We start from the raw sequence: 17,270 nt of genomic DNA, 5'->3' as shown, positions 1-17,270 counted from the left end.
AAATAATTCTATCATGATCATCATAACCTTTATAAATTTTGTGATTACCATGATCAAGCCATCTGCACTCTCGGAGTATATAACCTATTAACCACCGTGAGTAATCATTTGTTATGCAAAGTTGCCAAATTATAGACACTCAAGTTTCTGAGTCATGGATAATCACACTTACATAAGTGAGCAATGCGGGCTAGACAATTTTTGGACATATATTATTTAAAAATAAATAAAAAATTAATCCAGCATGTTATACCTCAATGTTTCTTTTTTAAAGTAACATACTTCTATTCCACATCTAAGCTACCACCTTGGCATTAACCAAGCCTTCCTTAAGTTAAAAGATTATTTAATTCCTTGTGTTGATTCTTCTTCACCATCCAGCTATCATTGCTGTGGTATTCTTTAGAACCACTTGATGATCATTTAATTAACATTAGTCGAAGCCTGTGATATTGATTTTAACCACAAGAACCCCATGGGAGAAAGATTAGTTTCCAACACTCGTACACATAAGGTGGTGGCTGATCCATAGTGATGAGTCACTGTTGCAAACGGCATAGATGAAGGAAAATTAGGGTAATATTTGTGGGAGGTTTGTGAGAAGTGATTTAATCCATTTTGGCATATCGTTCTTGGAGTACCGAAAGAAGAAAGCAAATTTTCACAAGTATCAGACGCTGCACAGCAAGAAACGTAGCTAGGTAGTGAGGAAGGATCTGGTTAGCTCGTACAGAGCTTAAGCAATAAAAGCTGCAGTTTTAACTTCTTCACCATCGGTGAGATAATTAGAATCTCAGAAAATAGAAGTTGGTGAGAGTTCATAATACTCCCAGTCTACCAAGTTTACCAAGTCTACAGCCATCATTCTTGTTCTTCTACTTCTCCGGGTTTCATTGGACGGTACTGCTTGTTGCATCCTGTCGGGTGTCCGTCAGCTATAGCCTCAACAACTCCTACTCTCTAGCCCTTATTTGAAGTTTTCGAGGCACATTAAACTCTTCTCTCTACACTAAAATAAACTATTTGCTCAGAAATCAATGTGAGTTAAGAAAGATTGTCCATGTATAGATGATAAAAGTAGTTCTAGATTTCTAGCGAAGATATCTCTGAATTTTCAACTCAGTTCTTACAATAGAAAAACATAACAACAGTGTTTCATAACAAGAGCCCATGTATATTCAACGCTTTCTAAAAAAGCTTAGCAGGAAATAGACACAGTTCTTGTATCAGACTTTCGAAGGTCAGTCTTATATTCTCATAACGTTCTTTACTCTTGAAAATCAATATGGACCATAACAGTCAGAGGCAAGTCTAAGGTTCTGAAGCTGTAACTGGTTTACCTTTCAGTCTTATATAATAGGCACAGCCATGCACACCATTATGTCTGCTAGCATGGGAAAACACAATGACAGTTTCAAAAAAAAATTGCAAATTCGAATATTAAAATCATCTAGACAAATATTCCCTTTCTTCACCAGTTAGAATGAAAGAGACTCCTGACCAGTAGCTATACTCCTTCACTTAAAACTCTAAATCAATACAATCTGGTTAATTGGTAAATTATCAAAGGCAGAGTATATCCAAATTGCATGCTAAGGATGGACATAACCACTCTTTTCAAAACAGATTCAGAAGTATAACGTGTGTTCCAATTTAAATCATAAAGCCATGACATTGCTGTAACTGTACACAACAGTAGCAATTGAGAAACTCAGTCAAGCAAAGTAAAACAAGGGAAGTTAATGGTAATTTCCAGTTCTTAATCAAGTAGTTAATTACTTACCCTAATGTGATAAGAGGTCTGAGCTTAAGTTAACTAGAGGTGAAGGTTTCTTATCAAGTTCGAGGGATCACTAAGACCGGGATCACTAGAGGTGAAATGTGATAAGAGGTCTGAGCTTAAGTTAACTAGAGGTGAAGGTTTCTTATCAAGTTCGAGGGATCACTAAGACCGGGTGGGGGTAAAACCCAAGACTACAAATTGGTTAAAAATTCCAACACTGATCATCACTTTAAACCAGAGCCTTAATGCAGGTGGGATAGGGCAGATGGCTGTCATCATATATATGAAAACCTTGGCCAGGATGCACTATTGAAGTGCAGGTCAACCTAAGTGTTCCGGATACTATCTCAGTCAGGCTTTATTATCAGACAACAGGAAGTTGAGGGTATGACCAACTGGGAAGTAGGAACCTTCATGCCAGTTCCTAGGATGCTTGCTACCTCTCTTACCTCATCCCTTGCGAAGGACTGGGCCCACTTCAGAAGGAAGTGAGCAAGGGAGGATCAAAATGATCCATGGATGGGTGGTAAAATGCCCCAACAATGCCTTTTCCCCACCCAAGATGAGGGCCTGATATTCATGACAGCCTGTCACCATTTGCAACAGAATCCCTTGCTACAAGTATAAATGATTTAAATGATTAGAAAGTCTCTTGTGAGTAGAATCAAAGGTTGCATTTTAGATTCTTGTAAGTTGTACTTATTTGTGTACTTTCCCTCAGTTGTATAAAATTTATGCTTGTGCAAGCTCATATGTGAATTCAATATTAGATCAATTCTGAAAGTTAGTTACTTCAAATTTATATCTTGCATAGCTTTTCAAAAAATATATATATTGAAACTAGCTGTTACTTTCTAGTTTAAATTTATGCATGTTACGTATTAACTAGCCATTAATTTATTGTTCTGAATTTATGCATGTTACAGTGGCAGCCCGTCGGAAAAAAACATAACAAGATATATGGAAGGAGAACGAAGTGCAGCAGATAGGTGAATATGTAGTGCAGAATAATAGTTGATTAGATGCATGATGAAAATTTGCAAATTGGAGATAGCTTAAGATGGCAATTATAAGGGCATAAAAGGAGGTTGGAGGAAGCAGCATAACAAAAAATGTGAAAGGCTGTCTCGAGGAAAGAGATATTGGCCAGGGAATAGAAAATCAATATTTGAGCTTGGGAATAGAAAGTGGGCAATGAGTTAGAGAGATTTTGATGCAGAGGAAAGTAAGATGAGGATGAATTGTTTAGGACATGAGCAGAGCTGAGGAACAACTTGTATGGAAATTTTGAGAGGCCGAGGCCACTGACAAGCTGTGTGATGTAATTTACATTTAAAAATCTTAATAAATGAATTGATTTTGTTGTGTTGCACTCTGTTGTGTGTATGGAATGTTGTGAGTCTTTGTATATTATATGTTATAAGTTTTGAGTTTGTTCAGAGGGGAGTTGTTTCACCTTGCATCAATGGTATCAGATCTACCACTCCTAAGGGTGCAGGCAGCTTGGCACCGAGACCTGAAGGTGGAGTTGTCAGGAGGTCCCTAGATGTGTAAACAGATCGTCAAACACGAGGCAGTTTGCACCAGATTTCTCAAAATGGGTTGAATGAAGTGTATCTTCCATGCACAGACAGATTGCCAAGTAGATTTTGTAACTGGGAAATGAATTTGGAAGTCAAAATAAAATTTTGCCAATTTGAGGCAACTTTGCACCAAGAAACTTACACATCAGATGTAAGAAAAGCGAAGAGAAAGAGAAGATCTCACACAATGAAAGAAATAGATGTGAGACCAAGGGTCCAGATTTTGGACTTAGAAGAAAGAATCAATTTCTATAGACATCAGAGACAGAAAACAGAGATTAGAGAAATAGCACGTATGATTGATGAGATAGAAGAAACAATGGCAGGGACTTTGGGAAGTTTGATTAAAAGACACAGTGATATTAAGAAAAAGGAGAAGAAGATTAGGGAATAAAAGATTGCAGATAAGAAAGAGATGGTGCAGCATGGGATGAAGGATCTCACAATAGCCATATTGACCGAGCTAATTAGAAGCAAGACTAGAATTTCGAAATTCAAATTAGAGGAAAATGAGAGTAATTTTGATGAGGTAACGACATCAAGTGTTGCTAACCTGAGCAGAGCAATGGAGTGATAATGACACTATACTTGGTCATAAGTTTGAAGATGAGGATTTGATTGAAGAAGAGCCTGAAGAAGGTAAAGGTATAAAATATATGGGAGTTTTTTATGACAAGTCAAGAAGATACTCGAGATGGGGGAGCTGAGACGATGGACTTTGTGGTTCCTAGGTTTGAAGAACTTAGAGAATGAAGAAAAATGTGATAACATCGCGATGAAAAGGTTGCAATGAAAATGAGAAAGGATCGTATGTAGATTTAAAGATGGAAGTAGATAGTATGAAGACAGATGTTGTAGTAGCAGAAAAGCATGTGAAAGAGGTAAAACCATACTTTCTTGAATTTGTGAAAGATTATTTGATTGTTCAGATGAATGATGTAGTGAATACAAATGAGATGGTACCAATGCATATTGTTAGTGCTGATTTATATGCAGGAAAAGATTTGTGTGATAGAGTAGGGGATGTGACAAGTGAGGATGTTGCGGTAGAAGATGAAACAGAAGTTGTAGCAGCGGCAGAGGAGGTAATGCCTTATCTTGAATTTGAAAAAAATTAAATTGGTGTGTGATGAAGAAGTGAAAAATGAAGTCTTTTGTTGCTAGTGCAGATTTGTATGCAGATGATCTTTAAGGGTACTGAAGAAGCATGTTACCTAAGGATGGTTGAAAGTGGACCAAATTCCATGGTGGCAAAGAAAAGTGAAGTGCAGATTTCATGGAGAAGGAAGTAGAGTGTTCCAAGTAGATATTGGAAGAAGAGGAAAAAGAAATGGGTGATTATCAATGGTGGAGTTCACTGCAGATTGTTCACAATCTCAAGGGTCATACTCAGCTCCACTTTTGTAAGCCTATGCTCACAAACTTTCTACCAGTGCATCTAGTGCAGGAGCATCCTACCTACCCATGACAGAGTAGGTGCATTGCAACAGGGTATGGACATTTATTTAATAATAACTTAATGCAAAATTCTACAAGCTCTGGCAAATGGCGGGTGTAATGCCAATTTCCAAACATTTGGCCATCATCCTCATGCCTTGAAAATCCAAGGCCGCCTTTTATCAAAGCAGTCAAGACAAGGTAGGAAAAAACGGCTACAGTAATTATCGGCAGTGGGGACAAATGAAATGGAGGCCCAAATACATGTAATAGGGAGCAGAGAAATAGTGGAGGTGGCAACCTGTTGGGAAGAATATGACAAGAAACATCAAAGGGGGAATGAAATGCAGCAGATGAGTAAATATGTGGAGGAGAATAGTAGCTTATTAAGTGTCTTGCACAATGAAAATTTGTAAATTAAAGATATTTTAAGATTGCAATCATAAGGGCATAAAGGAGGGGAATGTGTTGAAGGAGGAGTTTGGAAGGAAGCAGCATAACGTAGAATGTGAAACACTACCTGAAGGAAAGAGATTTTGGCCAGGGCATAGAAAATCAATATTTGGGCCTGGGATTAGAAAGGGGTAACTAGGTTAGTTAGATTTTGATGCAGAGGAAAGTGAAAAGAGTTGCTGTAGAAAATGAACAGAGCTGAGGAACAATTTGTATGGAAATCTTGAGAGACCCTCGACAGGCCATGTGATGTAAATTTCATTTAAACATTCGTATAAATGAGTTGATTTTGTTGTGTTGCAATCTGTTGTGTATGGAATGGCGTGAGTCTTTGTATATTTTATGTTTTTAAGTTTGAGTTTGTATTATAGGGGAGTTGTTTCACGTCACATCAACCTATCATCTGCCCTGCATCTGGAAGTCGAGATCCTTACACTGCCAGGTTTGTGACATTGCACCTTGGAGCAAGTATACTGTAGACGTAAGGATTTCCAACCTTGTAGAGTCAGAAAAGGAGTAGCCACCGCTCATTTCATAAGGCAGTCACAGTCATTGTCCTCATTTCCATGATAAACAGGCATAAATCAGATCACACTACCTACCAGCACAATCTTTTGCAAAGTAAATATTTTAATATACAAATTGCCATATTGACAAGGTGCAGGTCATCTCAAGTTAAGCACTGGATGAAGACTAGTGAATTCTCAGACCACCATAGCATACTCAAAATGTCACACAACAGGGTGCGGGTCAGAAAATACTCAACTTGCCATGGCCAAGATACACAGGATACCTTGGAGAGTTTATCAAGAGGCAAAGTAGATGCATGCAATCATTTAGTGATTATTGTTATTTTTCCAGAACTGTTGATATATGCAATACCTAGACTGGTATACAAATATATAGTGTTTTCAAGGAAAAATCCCTTCATTGTTAATGTGTAATGTCCCATTTTTGGGACATTAGAAATCCTAAAATCCTATTCATAAAATATTAATTTTGGCTTAAGGGAGCTTAATGCAAATTTATAAAATGGCTCAAATTAATATTATAAAGTGGGTTAAAGGTGACGAAGAAAAAGACTAAGGACAAGAGAAGGAATGGAAGGGTCACCGTTATGAGCATTAAAGAGGAAAGCTTCATTCATTTGGACATGCTTGGTTTTACGATTCAGATTACAGTCTCTCTCATGGAGAGCTATTTAGAAAGCTTCAGCTTCCATCCAGCCTGAGGATGGAAATCCTTGTGCTGGTAGATAGTGGACCATTGTCCGTGGAGACGTCACAGCAGGTGTCTCGCGTGTATTTATAGGTTCTTTTCTTAGTTTTCCACTGTAAAACTATGTTTTTTAAGATTGGGTTTTTGATAGCTGGTTATTGTATTGCTGATGTATAATGCAATAACTTATTCTAAAGAATTTATATGAGTTTTGCCAGTCATACTGTTGTACTGTTGAATATCATAATACAATAGCGAATTCTAAAAAAAATTATATGAGCATTTGTTGTTTAATCTGAAAGTTTATTGCAAGAACGATCTATTTGTATTCTGAAAATTACACTAGAAGATACGTTGGAGAAAATATCGAATTGGGGATATTACAACGGTATTCAGAGCTGATTTTCCCACCAGCCTGTGAAGTTTAAGCAAAGGCTTTTACAGATAATCATCAGAGGTTGGTTCTTCTGCCATGAGAGATAACAATAATAATAACTAACAAGGTAGATGAATTATGTATCTATTCAAAGAACTCAGTCTCCTCATAAAAATAATATTTTATTAGGTGTTTGAAAGAGTATTTCTATCAGATAAATAAAGGGAATATAATTGAAATAGTTCAGCTCTCTGAAAGTTCTAACTCTCCAGGTAACGGCTGTAAATCATAGTTTATACTATGATTGTCATGAGATGAAGCTTAATATGGGCCGGAATCAATAAATTAATAAAATGCTTTAGAATTTCGCACGAGAAATATATTGGCCAAATTTTCTCCTGTGGAAACTAGTTGAGCGATTGCGGGTCCCCATCTTTTGTGCTGGGAGCATTAGGAAGACGTTGGACTATAGGCAGGTAAAGTAATTTTTGGCGTTTGGGCATATTATATTTCTGATGCGGTAGGGAAATATTCAATGAGCAAATATATATAACTTTGTCGTGATTTCGCGTTGGTACAAATTTTGCAGCGTGAGCTTTGCCATTCTCTATGGGCGGCTGTTCTAAAGCCTGAAAACAATTTTTTTGCATTGTTTACTCAAAGGTAGCGACTGTATTGAAATACCAGATAAAGGCGAGCAAATAATTCTAGATTGTAATTTCCTGTGGAGGCTGACAGGCCATAATGAAACGTGAGGAAAAAGCAGATGAGGGCATAATCTGCATTTCCGGAAAATTGTGGGTAACTAAAAGTGGAATTCCTAATCTTGCGAGGATGCTCTGGTTGTGATAACGTTGTCTTAAGGCATTGCTGACATGCAGAGACTTATGTCCATCGATGTATGGTTATAACCAGTCAACAAGTTACAGTGACTACATTTGGGATGATATGACATTATATAATTGGACTTTTCTAATTACACCATGAAGTTTGGAGATTTTCTACATTGGCCGGATTCAAAAATTTATGTGCAATGTCCCTTGGTAATGAAATGCAATAAACGGCAGTAATTGTCGAATTCAAGCTCCAAATCATCTGAGAAATGACCTTGCAAAGTAACTACGGAAAGAATCATAACTGGTTGTAACGCCCCTCGGTACTGAAAAGGTTGTCGGGTCTTATTCTTTACAAAATAATCTTAGCATTTGTAACCCCATAAACATTTTGCCGTGAAGGTGCAACTGAGTTGTTTTTGTCAGAACATAAGAACGGATTAAGCCTCAACCTTCTAAACCCAATACGTCAAGTTAGAGGAAGAAATATTAATTGATAGATATAATTGCCGGAAAAAAATTTGTACCTGCAATGGCAAGAATCTAAACACTCACCTTAGAAACTTAATCGTGTCCGCTCAAGTAGCAGCATACTCTGACCAAAGTAACGGAACATTCTAAAAATAAATTTGGGAATTACAGCATGCAGTTTAGAGGTTATGCTATCAAATACAGTTGTGATATTCTAAGTACCTGATGCTTGTATGAAAGATGGCTCTATATCAGGTATGGAGTGTGGTTTGCTAAGCATTGACCATCAGTCAACAACGTCGTGCAAAGACTTGCAAAGAAGCAGTTGGCACAGAACCACAGGCAAAAAAATTGTGTTGTGGAATGTAACATCTATAATGTAACGGCAAATTGATGACAGAGAATCTTTACAGAACGTGCAACAGCTGCTGAAGAGCATTTGAGCATTACTGTATGTTACTCTACAAGACTGGACGAGAGAAGGTTTGCAAACAAAATCACTGAGTTGGAGGATTGAATAATGTATGACTAGGTTAATTTATGTTTCTAAAATCTTCAAAATATTTTCGCTGTTTATCTAGCACAGCTTTATTCATTTTGAGGTGCAGTTCTCATCACTGAATAAGAGCTGAGCGGTCGCCCATTTTCTGGAAAGAAAAGTAACATATTGGTTGTCAAGGGATAGTATGAGAATATTTCTGGAAGTTAAACCAATACAAGTATTTGCTCAAATATCATTCTGTGAGTCCATAAAATTCTGATGCAAATTTGCGATCAATTATAGTAAGTGATCTTACAGCAGTGACAGAGTTATGGTTGTTTGTGCTTAAATTTGATGAGAGGCAATATCAAAGAACTTTGTCATTTTCCAATTCTTTCTTGTTTATATGCTTCTGATTTTCTAGCAACATTAAAACTCAACTACAATCAGATACAAGAACTCAGACGCTGGGAACAATCTTTGCATACAAACTGTTTGACAGAATTACCACAGAAGTGCAAGTATATCACTGACAAATAGGGGGCAATCTACAGCATAACAACTATCTGGACCAAAGTCCTCAATCAAACTTCAAATAAGCTCAGAGATCAAAAACTGGGCAGCTTGTATATCCTATTCAGCAGATTAAATTAGAGAATTCAATGTTTTAAATGGCGTCAAAAGACACATCAGAATTGGCCAAAATGCTCTATGAAACAAGTAGTAAACTTGGGTTGGATGTGCAAACAAATGAACATTCTATCATCACTTTGATTAAATTGAAGGGATGCTTAAGCATGGTCAAGCAATCGCCCTCTGACTTACTGCAGATTGCTCTTGTTCCTATAGTGACTGCTTTAAATCCCCTCAAGTGACTGGAGCACCCAGATATCGAGGTAAAATGTTTGTTAGTTCTTGTTCGATGGAAGTTACAAGGATTTTAGCACCTCAAGAACCTTATGAAGAAGAGATAATGAAGAAGTTACTTCAGCTCATTATAGATAGCTTTCACAATCTTGGGGATACTGGAAGTCATCATTTCCCTAGAAGGACTGCTATACTGAAGTCATTTACAGAAATCAGATTATGCAATCTTATGCTCGACATGGGATTGTATGATTTAATACATACCATGTTTCAAAGTCTACTAGGCACAATCAAGGGAGAACACAATGCAGATGTTGTAGCAGCCATGGAAGACATCATGGTTATGACAATTAATGAGAGTGATGCTAATTTCCAGCCACTATTACAAAAATTGTTAGTGATTTCAAATAGAGAACAAATGGCTTCAAAAGCTACTTGTAAGTTGGTCAACAAGGTGCTCAAACAATGTGAGCCAAAAATTGTGAAGTATAAACATCAATGAGTTAAAGAAGAATTAAGGGCGAGAGAATTACAAGTTGTAGAATCTCAGAAAATTGGCAGGAACCAAATGAGGAAAGAGCATATTTGTTTTACCAAAGAGCACATCTGGTCACTTGATCACCCTTCTGAGGAAAACAAGAAAGAAGAATCAGCTCAAGAAGTGCATATTAGTGTTGACTTAGTTGAGGACTCATTAGTCCAACTTCAATGTGATGCAGACCATGAGAGGGATCCTGCTATGGATAATGGTAAGGGTTGTTCTAGCATCTTATTTGGTGAATTGGAGATGGCTATTGACAAGTGATTTCATGAGAATGTCTATTTACATGGTATGTCTAAAAATGAAAATGTAGCTTCATGAGGATGGACTACTTGAAAACAATAGCATAATAGTTGATGAGAACAAATGAAGATAAAAGGAAACTCTGAAAATGGTACAGCTGAAATTGAATCTAGTATTCAAAGTCTAGAGCAAGATGATGTTACTATAGGAGCTGATTTGAAGGACCAATCAGAAATTCCATTTCAGGATAAAGATTTTGGAGCATATAATTTGGAGGACAAGCTGAAAATATCAAATGATATGGTCATTGCAGCTTTACTGCATTTTAACCAAACCCATAAAAACATTGAAGAGGCCATGTGGGAGGTTCATAATGTTGAAAAGGAAAAGGAATAACGAATCAAATCAACAGTGCATGCCTTCACACACTTAAGAGGGCATTGGAAAGAATGAAATCAGATTACTTGAAGTTGCTCAAAGCCAGGGCTATGGCTATCAAACATGCTGAAGATTAAGAGAAGGAGATAGATGAGCTTTGTCTCCAATTGAGTATGACACACTACTCTTTATATCAGGCATAAAATCAGAATTCCATAACAGCCACTCCCATAGATGATGGACCTGATCATAGAACCAAGGATATCATACACATAGTAGAAGGGATCAATACCTTGGTGACAATGAAGATGAGCTTAGCTTCCCCACTTCACTGTATCTAAATGCAGTTCATTATGATAAAGAAAGCTTCAAGGACCAGTAAGAAGTCAAAACACATTTCTGATTTTTACAACAATAGTTACATGAACTCACCTTATCATGAGGTGGAAGATGAACCAAGTAATTTTACTTCGAAACCTATGTGTGAAGATGATAATTTTGTTGATGAAGATATCAATTTTCGTGATGATACTCATGGTAAAGCAGATAATTCAGAGTTGTCCTCAATGTGCCTTGAGCATTTTTACAGCTTACCTAGAGATTTATCACCAAGATCTTATGATATGGCAGCTTCCTACTTATTGATTGGTGATTTTATCTTTTTGCATACTCCAGTTATCAATGGCTTCACTGCTTGGACTGTTAGTAGCTTGTCACATTTTGATTGGCCTAAATAGGTTGTTGACTTGCTGGTAGATGAGTGGGGGCCACACATGTTGCGACATATTCCATATGAGATGTTTATCTTTCTAGTTCAGCGACATAGTCGTGACACTGTTGACCTTCTTGATGCTGATCCAAGTTATGGCAGCGACATCCTGAGATAGGATGATTTGGTTTCCTTGCATATGGGCAGTGTGTTAGACATCCATTTGTTCAGCTGGCTGAATCATGAGGTTGGTGATTCACCAATCATCTATTTCTACACCCAGGATCGAGCTGAAAAGTTGGTTTGGCATCCAAAGTCAACACAGGGTGTGCTTTGCATTGGGGGGAGCATGTTGTGATACTGCACACTTTGAGGTTTATGATCAGAGTCGCACATCCTACAGAACCAGCAGAGTAGCAGAGATTGACTTGGGATCTAGAAATTCCAATGGTTAAAAAGTTGCAGATGAACACCTTGTTTCATCATATTACAGGATATGATTTCAGGATGGGCTACAAAGTTACTTGCAGATTTATATGGGATCTTGGTACCGATTGCTTGAGGACAAGCAATCTCGAGAAGGGAGGACTTGTAATGTGCCCTTTTTGAGACATTAGAAATCCTAAAGTCCTATTCATAAAATATTAATTTTGGCTCAAGGGAGTTTAATGCAAATTTAAAAAATGAGACAAATTAATGTTATAAAGTGGGTTAAAGGTGACAAGGAAGAAAAAAACGAAGGACCGGAGAAGGAAATGGAAGGATCACCATTATGAGCATAAAAGTGGAAAGCTTCATTCATTTAAGCATGCTTGGTTTTATGATTCAGATTTCAGTTTCTCTCTTGGAGAGTTATTTGGGAAGCTTCAGCTTTCATCCAGTATCAGGATGGAAACCCTCATACCACTATACAATGGACACAACCCCATTGTCCGTGGAGACGTCACAGCAGGTGTCTCATGTGTATTTACACGTTTTTTTTCTTAGTTTTACAATCTGACTGTAAAACTCTATCCAAGATTGGGTTTTTAATAGCTGGTTATTGTATTGCAAATGTATAATGCAATAACTTATTCTTCATAAGCTTTGCTGGTCATACTGTTGTACTATTGAAAATTATAATAACATAGGCAAATTTTGAAGTTTTCTATATGAGTATTTGTTGTTTAATCTGAAAGTTTACTGCATGGACGATCTGTTTGCATTCTAAAAATTACTCTGGAAGATCTTTGGGGGAAATATCCAATTGGGGATAGTACATAATGTAATATCAGACCTGAATGTACACCTAAAAATTGCTGTTGCAAGTTCTGGCTACAGCAGTGTTATTATACGCTTGTTTCAATCCCTACTATTTGGGCTAACATTATAAACCATTAACTTGCTGTTTAATCCATCATATAACCGTCTCTCCTATATTTTACATATGGATATAAAAAATGAATTACATATTGCAGACAGGGATCAAATATATAATTGTATCACTCATTGCACACAGGGGCTATTACAGTTGCAGCATTGGAAAGCTTGTAGAAATCGTAGTACAATTATTAAAACTTTGGTTAGTATTTTTGAGTTGACATGCAGTTGCATTTGAGTTAAAATTAGCTTTCGGAAGCATATAAAAGATTATTGTTGGTTCAGCCTAGATTAAAATTCTTAGTTCTCAGTGATGATAAATTGCTATGGGAGGGAATGGGCCTTACTTTCTTTGTGCAATTATAGTTCATATGGAAATTTCTAGAAAAGCTTGTGCGAAAATCTTAATACTTCTTATTACCTCGTTATCCTGATCAAGGTGTGGTCGGCAACAATAATGCAAACATAACATGTATACACACGCACACAGATTTTCCCGGAGTCGTTCATCCCTCGCTGGATTTTACTGTGAAAACCTATGTCCACATCTCAATAAAATGATAAAAAAACAAACCAACTGTACCTGCTGCCGATGATAGGTGTATGCCAGTGCCATCTTTGACTGAAAATTTCCACCTTCTGCAGCAAAATGATGATACAAGAAAGCCTTTGCATCGCTCTGTTCCACTCCCTTTCCACTCCCATACAAAAAACCCAGCGTTGACTGGGCATGTGCATGGCCTCCATCGGCAGCCAGCTGAAGATCTGTTACCGCTTCTTTCATGAGTTCTGGCTCGCCCTCACTGACAGCAAACATCATCTTATTCACACCAGATAAATATAAGCGGCCATCTGCGGATATATTTTCGGTGCTTGAGGCATTTTCGAAAACCCTTCTCCATGACCCCGGATCAAGCTCTTCCTCTGATCTGTCCCCTGAATATCCAAATTCATCCCAATCTTCAGAATCCTCCATTTCTACTGTTTCAGAAGATTCAACCGAACCTCCATCTCCAGTCTTCGCACCTCCTTCTCCTTCCGCAGCTTCTTTTAAGGCATCGTCATCGTCTAATACCAAAACAATGTGACGTCCAGACGCTAGAATTGGCGTAATTAAAAGTAGAAACACGAATAGTATCTTCAGGAACTTTGGACGCATCAAGTGGCCCATATTATCTGTAAAATTGGGATTCAAAAGATTTTCAATCAACCTTCCGAAGTATACCTTCAATCTTGCTGGCAAAGGAATTCTGGAAATGGGGAAAAGAAATTTGGATTCAAATGATTATCAATCAACCTTACGGAGTAGCATATCAATAAAGGCTTCTGGTTAAGGAACTTACAGTTGTGGGAAAGAAAATCGGATTCAAGTGATTTTCGATTAGGATTACGATTCAGAATATAATCAATTGGGTTTCAAAAATAGACTGAAAGGTCTCTTCCACTCCTGCAGACGGTACCGACAAGGAATGAGTTGAAAATGCGCCAAGCGTTTGCCGAAATGGCTGGAGGCTACTTAAAGAAATTACATGGTTGCATCTACTAACCGTGGAACCGGATAAAGGCGCCCGCAGCCGTTGATTCTTACGGTACCGACAAGTAAGTGAAGCAGCCGGTCCGTCGATTGTCTCTGTAATGTAAATTGGCATTTGTAAATTAATCCTTGTTGCACTGATTTCATTTTTGTATGGGAAAAATTAAAATTTAAAATTTAATTTGTCAATTGAAGTTAAAATAATATTTTGTTTAAATTTTAGAGTGGATTAAGCTATACATCATATGTGATTTCAAATGTTTTTATATTAAAAGTAGTAATAAAGGATGTTGATCCTTACAAAATCATGATCTGAAGGAAATGAAACAATAGAATAATTATAACGAAATCAAAATTAGACTATTGTTAATAGAGGAGCAACTTGTCACGGACTTTGGTACTTGCACATGTGGCAATGGCTACCTTGTGTGGAATTTGCAAGCAGGCCTTACAAAATAAAATAGCAGACTACGCCTCTCCTATGTGCCTATACAGACTGTGCAAATGATTGTATTGGATGCTCCTAAGTATGCAAAAGCTTAACAATGTGGTACATGACAGTACGGTACCAAAATTAAAAAGATGCAATAGCACAGGCCAAGATATGATGGGGCGAAATGCCCAAATTCCTTTATTATGTGTAATCCAATATTACAATAACAATGATAGGATGATATATTTAAAATACAGATCACCCTCAAGGTTTCATCTTGCTAAGCCAATCTTGACATGGATCTTATTAAATGAGGCCTTGGCTCGAATAAAAATAATGGCTACAAAGACTCGCTTATCAGGAGTACCTAGTTTGCTCCTCTGCTCCAAGTCTCGTCATCAAAAATACTTCGATGCTTGAATGTGAATTTCTCCATCTGTCTTCATGTCCAAATGAATGAGCAGGGTCTCTTTCAATAGAGACACCTCAGGTTTGCTTCCAGAACTAGCTGTTACCAAATTGGGTTGGACCCAAATGTCTTATCTCCTCAATCATATGTCTCACACGTTTCATTAATTAAGAAGCCATGACAGCTACATAGGTCGGCTCCAAAACAACACTCTCCAATGTAACAAAGAGTTATATGGCTCCATGAAGTGCACTACCAAATTATGATGCTAGAAAGAATGGGAACCCCACCATGGGATCCAAATTACCCTTGCTCCAAAACATGTAGGACGACTTGACATCTTGGCACCAAGTCAAATGTGACGATCCAATCGCCCCACATATAAGAGAGATACCTAGTCAGATGTGCCACCAAGGTAAAATGAGTCGACATGGCTAACACAAAGTGCACTCACAACAAAGAGTCCCTTCTCTTCAAATTATCATGTGATCCTACATGAGCACTAAAATGCACTATATTTTTGACCTACAAATGTTGAATGAGCAAAAACGGACTCATACGATAAGCAAACTCATTCAACCAACTACTTCGACGCCCAAAAATGCACAATGTTTTTGTGCACCTAAGAATGCTGAAAATACACAACTTTTCCTAGGCCAAAAACAAATAGAACTTAGCGCATATAAGATGTCTCTGATCGGTTATCTGCAATGGGCTAAAGTGTGATAAGAAAAATGTCAATAGTTACCTTACTAAAAAAGATGCCAGACTATGTCTCTCCTATGCACCTATGCAGAATGTGTAGATGATCAGATTAGATGATCCCAAGTATGCAAAATCTTAACAATGTGGTGCATGACAAAATGGTGCCAAATTAAAAAGATGCAACAACACAGACCAAGTTATAGTGGGGTGAAATGCCCAGATTCTTTTATTATATGCAATCCAATATTACAATAACAAGGATAGGATGTTGTATTTAAAAATACATATTGTCCCCAAGGTTCTTGTCAAGGAAGTCTTCACACATATCTTATTACAAAGAAATGAGTCCTGGCTCGAATATAAAGAATGGCTATAAAGACCCACCTAGTAGGAGTGCCCAGTTTTCTCCTCTTCTCCAAGTCCCATTGTCGAAAATCCTTCACTGCTTGAATATGAATTTCTCCAACCATCCTCATGTCCAAATAAATGAGCAAGGTATCTTTAAATAGAGACACCTTGGGTATGCAGGAGAACTAGTCATTGCCAAATAGGGCTAGATCCAAACATTTTGTATCCTCAATCAATGCATCACACATGTTTCATTGATTAAGAAGACATTATGGCTACACAAGCTGGCTCCAAAAGAACACTCTCCAAGGTAAAAAAGAGTTACATGAATCCATGAAGTGAGCTACCAAATCACAATGTTGGAAAGAATGGGAGCCTCATCATGGAACCCAAATTATCCTTGCTCCAAAACATGCAGGTCAGTCTCAAATCTTGGCACCAAGTCAAATATGACAACCCAGTCAGCCCACATGAAAGAAAGATACCTAGTCAGAGGTGCCAACAAGGTAAAATGAGTCAACCTGGCTAACTCAAATTGTACACCCTTACATCAAGAGATGGTAGACAACTCACTAACATCAAGGGGTGAATAGAGAGTGATAATAGAGTGATTTTTGCTTCACTAACAAACAATCATCCAAGCTATATTTTTAGGAAGGTCACCACTACAAGAGAATGTAGTAGCAACATCGAGAATAGAGTGTTGACAAAGATGAACATCAACAACTCTAGGAAGGAGCACATCAATAGTAATAAACAATCAAAAGGGGGACACTATACCAAAGGGATTGTATCAACAACAGGAGGTGGAGACATCTACATTGGGTTAGAGGGGACCACAACAAGAGTACCACCCTTAAGAGAGACACCATCAACCTATAAAGGGTCATCTAAGAAAGATTCAAAGGCCAAGGCAGTCAAATGATCATCATTTGCATCCTTCTACTATGTTGCAACACCTTTTAGACATGAAGGAGAATAATTTATAGCCAAATGACCAATAGAGAGGCATTGTTGACATTGAAAGCGGAGGCCTTGTTAGCATGAATTCTAATGATACTACTTTGGGGGAGTATCCTAAGCATTGGAGAGTATTGACGTGTTGCATT

At 37.6% G+C, this 17,270-nt stretch overlaps 1 protein-coding gene across 3 annotated transcripts in view; it reads right to left on the bottom strand.

Moving 5' to 3' along the window:
* LOC149535062 (ERAD-associated E3 ubiquitin-protein ligase component HRD3A-like) overlaps positions 1–14,303 on the bottom strand; it is a 32,439-nt gene extending 18,136 nt beyond the window's left edge. Inside the window, exons 1-2 of one of the 3 annotated variants that reach the window (XM_089807801.1) lie at positions 14,076–14,303; positions 13,316–13,982 (exon numbers count right to left, since the gene is read on the bottom strand). In XM_089807801.1, coding sequence (XP_089663927.1) covers positions 13,316–13,903 — 588 coding nt within the window. In that variant the 5' untranslated portion in view covers positions 13,904–13,982; positions 14,076–14,303. Of the gene's footprint in view, positions 1–13,315 lie in introns of all 3 variants that reach the window. The other 2 variants (XM_089807802.1, XM_089807800.1) reach the window with 2 other exon arrangements.
* Positions 14,304–17,270: the final 2,967 nt, after the last annotated feature.

Source organism: Cupressus sempervirens, chromosome 10 (assembly GCF_028749045.1).
Source record: "Cupressus sempervirens isolate cs-2001-9-10 chromosome 10, ASM2874904v1, whole genome shotgun sequence".
Taxonomy (NCBI): Eukaryota; Viridiplantae; Streptophyta; class Pinopsida; order Cupressales; family Cupressaceae; genus Cupressus; species Cupressus sempervirens.
Note: the sequence above shows the minus strand (reverse complement) of the source record. Positions and strands in the feature narration are given on the sequence as shown.